General features: G+C 47.2%; 1 protein-coding gene across 1 annotated transcript in view; it reads right to left on the reverse strand.

Annotated features, from left to right (window-relative positions):
• Window positions 1-4,441, reverse strand: part of CORO2A (coronin 2A) — a 29,749-nt gene extending 25,308 nt beyond the window's left edge. The window contains exon 1 of the mRNA XM_003785162.2: window positions 4,241-4,441. Coding sequence (XP_003785210.1) covers window positions 4,241-4,441 — 201 coding nt within the window. The remainder of the gene's footprint in view (window positions 1-4,240) is intronic.
• Between the last annotated feature and the right edge of the window lie 5,825 nt (window positions 4,442-10,266).

Here is a 10,266-nt window from a genome sequence, read left to right on the forward strand (position 1 = left end):
GCTATTCTTTGCTTGCAGCTGTCATTGTTGTTTGGCGGGCCCAGGCTGGATTCAAACCTGCCAGCTCAGGTGTATGTGGCTGGCGCCTTAGCTGCTTTGAGCCACAGGTGGCAAGCCCAGAATGTATTTTTTCTTATTCATTGTTAGACTGACTCTCATTTAGCGTTCACCTTCATGAATAAGATTGATCTATATTTTTTCTTTCTCATTCTGTCTTTGATTGATTTTGGTACCAAGATTGCATTAGTCTCACAGAACAAAGAAAGGAATAGTCTTTTTTGTCCTTTTTTTTTTTTTTTTGCAGTTTTGGGCGGGGTGGGGCTCGAACCTGCCACCCCAGGTATATGGGGCCGGCACCTTTTGTCCTATTTTTGGAAGAATTTGTGAAAGACTAAAAGAATTTGTTCCTTGAAATTTTTTTTTCTTTTTTTTTTGAGACAGAGACTCAAGCTGTCGCCCTGGATAGAGTGCCGTGGCATCACAGCTCACAGCAACTCCAACTCCTGGGCTCAAGCTATTCTCCTGCCAAGTAGCTGGGGCCACAGGTGCCCACCACAACGCCCGGCTATTTTTTGGTTCTAGTTGTCATTGTTTGGCGGGCCCAGGCTGGATTCGAACCCGCCAGCTCTGGTGTATGTGGCTGGCACCTTAGCTGCTTGAGCTACAGGCACTGAGCCTCCTTACAAGTTTTGTAGGACTTACCTGTAATATCATTTAGGTCTGGAGTATTTCTTATGTGTATATAACAAATATGCAAAAATGTGTAAAGTATGTAAATTATCAGCTCACTTAATTGTTAGAACATAAATTGCCTATAACTGCCACTCTACCAGGCCAAGACATGAACCATTACCAGCACATGGGAGATGCTTTCTAATCATAACCCTCCCTGTCCCCCAGGCATAATTTTTTTTTTTTTTTTGGAGACAGATCTCACTATGTCACCGTAGGTAGAATGTCGTAGCGTCACAAGTCACTGCAACCTCCAACTCTTGGGCTTAAGTGATTCTCTTGCCTCAGCCTCCCAGGTAGCTGAGACTACAGGCTCCCAACACAATGCCCATCTATTTTTGTTGTTGTTGTAGCTGTCATTGGTGTTTAGCAGACCTGGCTGGGTTCGAACCCTTTAACCCCAATGTATGTGGCTTTATGTGGCCAGCGCTCTAGCCACTGAGCTATGGGTGCTGAGCTCCTAGGGGTAATTATTATCCTGGTCTTCTTGATAGTCTCTCTTCTTGGCTTTTCTCTAAAATTTTACTAATTATACAACCATTAAGATACAGTTTAACATAGCCTGTTTTTAATTTTAGGTAAACTGAATGATAATACTCCATAATTTCTTCAGCTTGTTTCACTCAACATTATCTTTATGATTCAATCATCTTGTTGTATATACAGAGGGTGCCAAAAAAGGTATACATATTTTAAGAAAGGAAAAAACTGTATTAAAGTTATAACACTCAATATGTATTGATAACAAAAGATGAATACCAGTCACATTGAGCACCTGTAATTGCAGACATCAAATGTGACTTGAGTATTACAAATTTAATAGTTTTTCCCTTTCTTAAAATGTGTTTACATTTTTTTCACCCTCTGTATATATTTTGGTATATAATATATAATATACCAAATGTGTGTCTTTTCATGGTTGTATGAATATACCATAATTTATTTATGACATTGGACATATGGATTTTTCCAGTTTTGCAATATTATGAATGATGGTCCTATTCAGTTCCTTATACTTCTGTTCTGGTGCACATAAGCGCAGGTTTCTGCATGGCATATACCTCAGACCATGGTATTCCAGGTCACAGGTATGTCTGTTTTCCTCTTTTTAAAAAAAACCTGCGTGTCAGTTTCCACTTCCATCAGAAGTGTCTGATAGTTTACATGGCTCCATATCCTTGCCATCACTTACTACTGTGAGACATTCACATTTTTGATGATCTGCAGTGGTATTTCAATGGTTTACTAATGAGGCTGAGCACTTTTTCAAATGTTTATTAGGCATTTGAATTTTCTCTACTGTGAAGTGCCAGTTTAGTTTTTTCGGTTCTTTGGTCAACTTTATACATTCAAGAAATGAGTCATTTGTCAAGTCCATTATATCCTTTCTCATTCTATAGTTGGTCTTTTCCTTCTGTTATTTTCTTTAAGGAAATTTTTATTGCTCAATTTTTAACATAGTTACAGGACTACTCAGGATTTCCATTTCTACTTGAATCAGTATTGACAAGTTATTTTTTTTTTTTTAAGAGGGAGCCTCAAGCTATCCCCCTGGGTAGAGTGCCATGGCATCATGCTCACAGCAACCTCCAACTCCTGGGCTCAAGCGAGTCTCCTGCCTCAGCCTCCCAAGTAGCTGGGACTACAGGCGCCCGCCACAATGCCTGGCCATTTTTTGGTTGCAGCCGTCATTGTTGTTTGGTGGGCCCGGGCTGGGGATTCGAACCCACCACCATAGGTGTATGTGGCTGGCGTCTTAGCCGCTTGAGCCACAGGCACCGAGCTGACAAGTTATATTTTTAAAAGAATTTCCCTTTATGTATGTATTGTCAACATTTTCAAATTTACCAGTATATGATTCCTCATAATAGTGACTTACAAGATTTTAAAGCACTGCTATATTATCTTTCTTGTTCCTGATGTTATTTGCCCCTTCTCTCTCTTATTCTTGATCAGTGTCTATTCTAGAGGCTTGTCTATCAGTCTTTCCTAAGAACCATTTTTTGGTTCTTTTATCTTTTAAAATGTATCTCTACATCTCATTCATTGATTTCTGCTTTTTTATTGCCTCCTTTCTCAAACTTTCTTTGGATTTACTCTGTTGTTCTTTTTATAACTCCTTAGTTAAATATTTAGTCATTAATTTGCAGCCTTTCTCCCTTCCAATATAAGCACTTGCGCTTTTCTGGACGTAGTTACTACTTTCCCTTTATCCCACACATTTTGCACATATTTCATTATCATTCACTTTCAAGTATTTTAAAATTTCTATTTTGATTTCATCTCTGGTCTATAAGTTATTTAGAAATAAGTTTTTAAATTTCCAAATGAATGGAAATTTAACATTTATTTTTTGTTATTAATTTCTAACTCAGGCTCGGTGCCTGTGGCTCAAGTGGCTAAGGCGCCAACCACATACACCTGAGGTGGTGGGTCAAAATCCAGCCAGGGCCTGCCAAACAACAATGACAGCTGCAACCAAAAAATAGCCGGGCATTGTGGCAGGTGCCTGTAGTCCCAGTTACTAGGGAGGCTAAGGCAGGAGAATCACTTGAGCCCAGGAGTTAGAGGTTGCTGTGAGTGGTGATGCCACAGCACTCTACCCAGGGTGACAGCTTGAGGCTCTGTCTCAAAAAAAAAAAAATTTCTAACTCAATTGCATTGTAATCAGAAAGTCTGGTCTGTAAGATTCTCACATATATTTATGATTTTAACTTGGAAATTCCTTTGAGAGTCTAAGTCTGCTATCTGTTGTTTCAGTTGACTCTTATGGTGGTGTACATGTTTGGTGATCTATGTCAATTCACATTTCCCTGACCTTAGTCTGTGGGAAGGCTGTCCACACTGGGGACACTTTCCTCCCAAGAGGCTTCATATCTGCTTGTGCTGTGAACCAGGGACACTATCAACCCAAGATCCATCCCTTCGGGTGTTCTGCCTTAAGGCAGAGATTCACAGTTGTTAGTCCCAAAAGATTCACTTTAGGTTAATCCATACAAAACTGTCACTTTTTGAGGGCCAAATAGCATATCAACAATTGTATGTGGTCCAACCTATACTCTAACTTTTGCTGCAGACAAGCCCGTTCTTCCTGTTTGCTTACTCTTTACCTCTCCTGGCTAGTTTGGGCTCAGTGTTCCTCCCCCCTCCATTTTTTTAGTGGAGGAGGTGGCTTTGGAGATTTCCCCAATTTCCTATTAGCCCAGAAAGCACTCAAAATTATATTTTACTCAGATGTGAATTAATTTGCAGAGCTATTTTGCAAAGAGGTGCTAGGAGTAGCCATGACAATTGCTAGAAGCTAAATCTCAGGTTAGGTATATTTTTCCCAGTGAGGAAACCAGAGCTCCAAGCAGTGGAATGACTTACCCAAGGTCACGCAGCTAGGACTTAATAGGCAGGGCTGGACTCGAACCACACAGGGCACTAGAAACTGAGAGTCTTTATACTTTGTCCTATGCTGCCTTCAGAGAGCTACTGGGGCATGGGAATTACCAGGTGTCCTTACCTGGTGCAGGGGGATGACGAGGAAGGCCCCCCCGCCAGCACACTCAGTCACAACTGCAATGAAGTGGGGGTTCACGGCACAGAAGTGATTGTCGTGAACGCTGCGGGTGATGGGCACTGAGTCATAGCAGTTCTCCTTGCTGGCTGGTTTGCCAAAGACGTGGCGGAACTTGGAGCTCCGGTACTGGGGGTGCCATGACATCTGTGGGAGACAAGCAGGAAGAAGGTGTGAAGCTCACCGCCCTGATCCTGAGATGCACGGAGAGCTCACCTGGACAGTACAGCAGAGGGCACGAGTGGGACGGCCATCAGCTCTACATGGACAGTGATGTGCAATGAAGGGTGACCAAGTAACAGGTTATAATTGTGGTTATTTCTAAAGAGCCTGTGAGATGAGGCGGGATGGGGTATAAACACCGCTAATCCATTTGGGGATGTTTTAAGGCTTTTCATCCTCCTGAGCGTGAACACAAAAAGTCAGAAAACACTGAGAGAACTCACCACATTCCTCCGCTCCCTGCCATCTCACCAGACAGCCCCACACCCCCGGCCCCTCGGCCTGACTAAGTGGGTGACAATGTGTTCTCTGGAGCCAGCCTGCCGGCTCCAGTTCCGCCATTGTCTCTTCTGAGGGGGATGGCAAGTGACTTAGGGTCTAAAGTCTCCATTTTCTTGTCTGTAAGATGAAATGACAAAAGTATCTGTCTCCCAGACTTGTCATGAGGATTAAATCAGATATGTTTAGTCTCCTTGGCACACGGTGGATACACGATCACCGGGCGCAATCACTACCACTGTCACTACTATCATCCAGGCATCTTGGCGTCCTGTGCTCCTCGTCCAGCCTTCTATTTGTTCACTCAATATTTACCGAGCATCACTGTGTGTCTAGGCCCTGTGCCAGGCCCTGGGGAGTTTGGAAACCGTGAAGCCACACCTAGCCCTCGCTGGAGTGGAGAGTCCTGTGGGTAAGGTGACTAGGGGAGTCTGGGAGGGATTCCTGGAAGAAGTGACTCTTACCCTGTGATTTAAAGGATGAATAGGAATCGGTCACGTAGGCAGGACAAAGGAGGGCTGAAGGATGGTGCCCTAGGCAGCTGGAACAACCTGAGCAAAGGCCCTGAGGCAGAAGCAAATACTGTTTGGGGAGCCACGTGTGGTTTGGTAAGATTAGTAAGGAGATATTAAAAAGGAAAATATAAATATATATATATATTTTCATATCACACACATGCATAAAACATATAAATCAGGTAATGTGAGAAGTGGGGAGAACGCAAGCTGGAGGGGTGAGTGGAGGCAGATTGTAAACAGCCTGTGAGACTCAAGGCCTCCCTGGTGGCCAAAAGCACAGGGCTTCCTCCTGGCCAGAAGGCCCTTGTGAATGCCACACCTGGCTGTGTTCCTCACCCCCCTGCCCTGCCTCCTATCACCTGGGATGCTTCCAGTCATTGCTGCCTTGCAGGATCAAGGCCAATCCTTAGCCTGGCATTGAAGGCCTTCTGGCTGGGTCTCATGCTGGGTTCCAAGCTCCATTTCTTCCTGCTCACCTACATGGCACCTCCGGTTGCATCTCCAGTTCTCTGGCTCTTTGCCTTTTCCACTTAATTTAGCTTGCCCTTCCCATTCCCTGCCTCCTATTCTTGGCTCCACCAATCCAAATCCTCCCCTTCCCCAGCCTCTAAGCCACCTACTCCAGAGAGTTCTTCTTGATACCCTCAGTAGCAGAGATCTCACTCTGCTCCCTGCCCTCAGCCCCTGACCCTAGCTATCCCGATTTGGGGTCTGGTGTCAGTTCTCGTCTTCTTCATCACTTTGCAGCTTCCTTGGAGAGGCCTGGGGCTCTGCTGGGGGAGGGCTCACCATGTCTGTCCATCTCAGGCCCCCACAACTACTCATGGGTCGGTGTGTGTGGCTGTGCCCGACACCAGTCAAAACAAAGGAGGTGCCTTCTCCCCCACCCCCTTACCTCCAGGAGGCCAGAGTGAGGCTCTTCTCTGTGCTCAGTTCCTAGGCACAAGATCGGGCTGTGTGACTGCAGGCAGGTCGCAGTGATCAGGGGCCTGACCCTTAAGCCAAGCCCTGCTCACAGCACCAGGTAGTGCATCAGGGGCACATTTATCCTGTGATGCTCAGATATTTCAACTCCCCTTTCGGGAGCTTTGCCCAGAATCCTGGCTACATGTGCCAGAGCTACAGGAAATAGCACAGAATGCAGGGATGGACTAATTAATGCTCATCTGATCCTACAAAAGACTTAAGAAGACTTTGCAGAAATTGAGAGGACATAAGACAGAGGAAATACTGGGAAAGCCAGGGCCAAAGCAACAGGGACGGAGGAAAAATGGAGATAAAAAGAAATCACCTGATTTGAGGTAGGGGAGGGGGTTAAGCTACCGACAGCATAAAGCCAGGTCCTCCACACAGAGGAGGGAGACCTCAGATTTGCTGCCAAGCTTCCCAGTGGCCAATGCAACAAGGGAAGCAGATCAGAAAGGGATTTAGTCAGTGTTTGTAAGATAAAAGCCACCCGTTGCTAAGGAGCAGCACACCTTTTCTCCATCCTGGGTCCTGAGAGAAGTGGGTACTGGGGGTCCTCTAGGAAAGGAGCAGCAGGAACAATGCCCTCCTTAGGGTCTCGGCAAGTACGTGGCAGCTGAGGAGCTGCCTTGGGCCTGGGCTGGGAGCAGGATGTAGGCAGCAATCAGCAGGCTTCACTCCAGGCCCCACCCCCACCCCACTTTGAACAGGTGGGGGAAGGGCACCGATGGGGGTGCCTGTCACACACTCCATGGCTTCCCTCATGCCCAGCCCCCTGTAGTTAGGCAGCCATAGCATTAGTTCTGGCCAATGGGCCATGGAGGAAGCAATGTCTGTCACTGCCAGGCTGAAGCATGCCAGACCTGCCTGTGACCCTCTGGAACTCTAGTCTTTGGCTAAGGAAGGAGGAGGGCACCGTTTCAGATGGTGCAGCTCCATAGCAGTGGGCACCTGAGGGACTGTGTGGAGCACAGTGCCTCCCTCAACTGACATACCATGTGACAGAGGAGGGCCCTCCGAGAAACGGGGCTGCTTGTCACAGAGCACAGCCTACCCATCCTGCCTAACACACTGCTCCATGCAGGTCCAGCCCACGCAGATGGCAAGTGGCTGCTGCCCGTGCTGGTATAGCCAGAGAGAAGGAGGCAGGACCCAGATCCCCTCGGGAACTTGGACTCTGAGGGTAACTGGGAGTGGCCGAGTAAAGCAGGGGAGAGAAAGGATCAGATTCAACTTTCAGATGGATTTCTCTGAGTACTGGAGGAATAGTCACCATGGCTAAAGTCAGGCAGTGAGGTAGACAGGGGACAAGGAATGTTAGTGAAATACCAAGAGGTGGGATCAACCAGACTCTGGGCCTGAGTGCACATGGTGGGCTGTGGGGCGAAGGGCCAGGCATGGCTGCTGAAATTGATGCAACCCCACATCATTAACAGTCCTGGCTCCTCCCAGCACTCTCCTTCCCCAGCCTGTCTGCACAGCTGAGGGGACTCCTAGGGCCTGGCCTGACACCTGAGGCCAGCTCCTGGCCCCAAAGATGTCTAGAGGCCATGAGAGGCCTGGTAACAACCCTCCTGGAGCTCACAGTCACCTATACTGCAATAGGAACTCGGGTTTGGGTGCTCGTGGTGTGCCATTCTAAGCGCTTTCTGTGTATGAACACAGTAGGTAGGTGCTACCTTGCTCCCCAGTGCAGAAACGGGGAGAAAAGGCCAGTCACTAGGTCCCACAGCTAGTGAATGGGAGGCCCAGGGCCTGAGCCTCCAGCTCCAGGTTTCTAAAGGTCATTACCGGATGACAACAGCTCTTTCACAGCCTTCACATCTCCATCTCACCTCAGCCCTTACAGGCAAATGTCACCATTATCACTCCCACAGGGAAGGAAATGAGCCCCAGGAACCTAAGTGGACCCCTCTGGGAAGGGGGCTGTTGATCTCCATGGATGAAGGAAGCCGTCAGGCCTTGGAACAGCACAAACATTAATGCCCTCTGCCTCACCCTTCCACACTACTATCCTTTCCCTACCCCAGCCCTTATCTCCACTGCCAAGGTTCTTCCAGACCTGCCAAGAAAGGAAAATTGGGCACAGTATGGGAGTCTGCGTGCAGCTGCATTGGTAAAGCTTATGCACGGGTGTTGGCCCATGTGTGCACGTCTCTGCCCAAGGCCTGCATTCACCCGGATCACGAGTGCTGTGTCCTCACATGAGTGTGCACATGTGTGTGCACCTGTTTGGGTATTTACCTGAGGCTGCGTATACACATGCGCATGAGCCAATGTGCGTTAGTGTGTGCACGCTTTAATGACTCAGCAACCAGAGAACAGGAGTTTCATTTTCCCTACAGGCAGGCACTTGCCTGCAAGTAAGTACTGTAGCAGGTCCCTCACCCATGGGCGAGGCCTGAATGGCCTATTGGAGCCAGCTCTATCCCAGGCCACCAGTCCCATCCTGCCCCATCCCATCTGGCTGGGCCTACATCAAAGCCACTCTGAACCGACTGGGTAACTTCTTGCTATGGAACTCTGGCCCAGCCTGCTGGGGCACAAAGCAGGGGGTGGCATTGGCTCTGCCACTGCGATCCCATGCATGCTTAGTGGGCCTGTGCCATGGGATTAGGCTCCGGGGACTGTGATTTCCCCACCCCTGAAAAGGATGTAGTCATCTCTGGCTTTAACATCATACTGGTTTTATTTCTTCTTGCCTGACAGTGGCTTTCTGCCTGTGCCAGCTCTTGCAACTCTCCTCTGAGGTAGGCGGGATTTTACTGTCTGAGGATGGGAAAACTGAGGTGCAAGGGAAGCGACTTGACCAAAATCAGATTAGTATGAACAGAGCAGGTGGGAAGTGGAGGCTGAGTCCTGGTCCAGAGACATCCTTCCTGCTGTGCCACCTGTCCCTCTCTGATACACAAGTGTGTTGTTGTTGTCGTGTGTGTGTGTGTGTGTGTGTCAGAGAGAGGCAGAGATTTTCCTGTCTGCTCCCAAAGGCCCCTCTTAGTAAATACTTAGCAAATGAGTTCATCCTGCCCTAAAATCATTGCAGGACAAGGGTTAGGTGCACAGTGGCCGAAACTGAGCCCAAACTGGGTGTGGTACAGAGGACCATATAGATTATTCATTAATTGCACTGTTCGTGGCCTCAGGGAAAGAATGAAACTACCTGATTTGGTTTTTGACCTGGGAATGGCTAAAGATTTGCATCGTCAGTTACTGTTGTCCCTTTGTAAGTTTGTGGTTCCACATCTACAATTTAAAGCTTTATTTTTTTTTTCTCTCTTAAAGTTTGACTTTGTTAGCCCAGTGGCCTGGTGAGAGGTCTGAACCACCACACTGTGTTACAGCCACAGTCAATGGAGGGAGATTAGAACCATAAGTCACCCCGTCAGTTCAAAAAACAAAAAAAGATTACTGTTAAAGAACACTCTATTTGAAGGTGATCTTCAAAGACCAAGAATTAACACAGTACACACCTAACTATGGGTGGGTCCATCACCTTGACATGACAGCAACTATCACCATCATAGAGTTTATCCTGATCCTGGCCTTGAATCCAAACTTGACAGGAAAGCTCCTTTCTAACTCATCTAGAGTCTAGATGGCTGCTATGACCCAGCCTGGCTGGGTGGGATAGCTGGCTCTGTGAAGCCTAGGCCCCTGCAGGGCAAAGCAGTCCTGTTGTCAGCCCAGGCCTCTACCCACCCAGCCACTTTCCACAGAGCCCCCCTTTCTCACCAGGCAGAAAAAGGAGCCATGGTCATAACTGCTTTTCCTCAGTGAGAGTTTTATCCAAAGCTAGTCTCTGAGGCCAGGCCAAGGCTTAAACAACCACTTCTTGCACAGATGTCTTTATTTTATTTTATTTTGCTATATTTCATTTTATTTTTTGAGACAGAATCTCACTCCATTGCCCTAGGGGAGAGTGCCATCGTGTCACAGCTCATAGCAACCTCAAACTTTTTTTTTTTTAACATTTCTTTTTTTTCTTTT

Source organism: Otolemur garnettii, unplaced genomic scaffold (assembly GCF_000181295.1).
Source record: "Otolemur garnettii isolate 467f Iridium unplaced genomic scaffold, OtoGar3 scaffold00014, whole genome shotgun sequence".
NCBI classification, from domain to species: domain Eukaryota; kingdom Metazoa; phylum Chordata; class Mammalia; order Primates; family Galagidae; genus Otolemur; species Otolemur garnettii.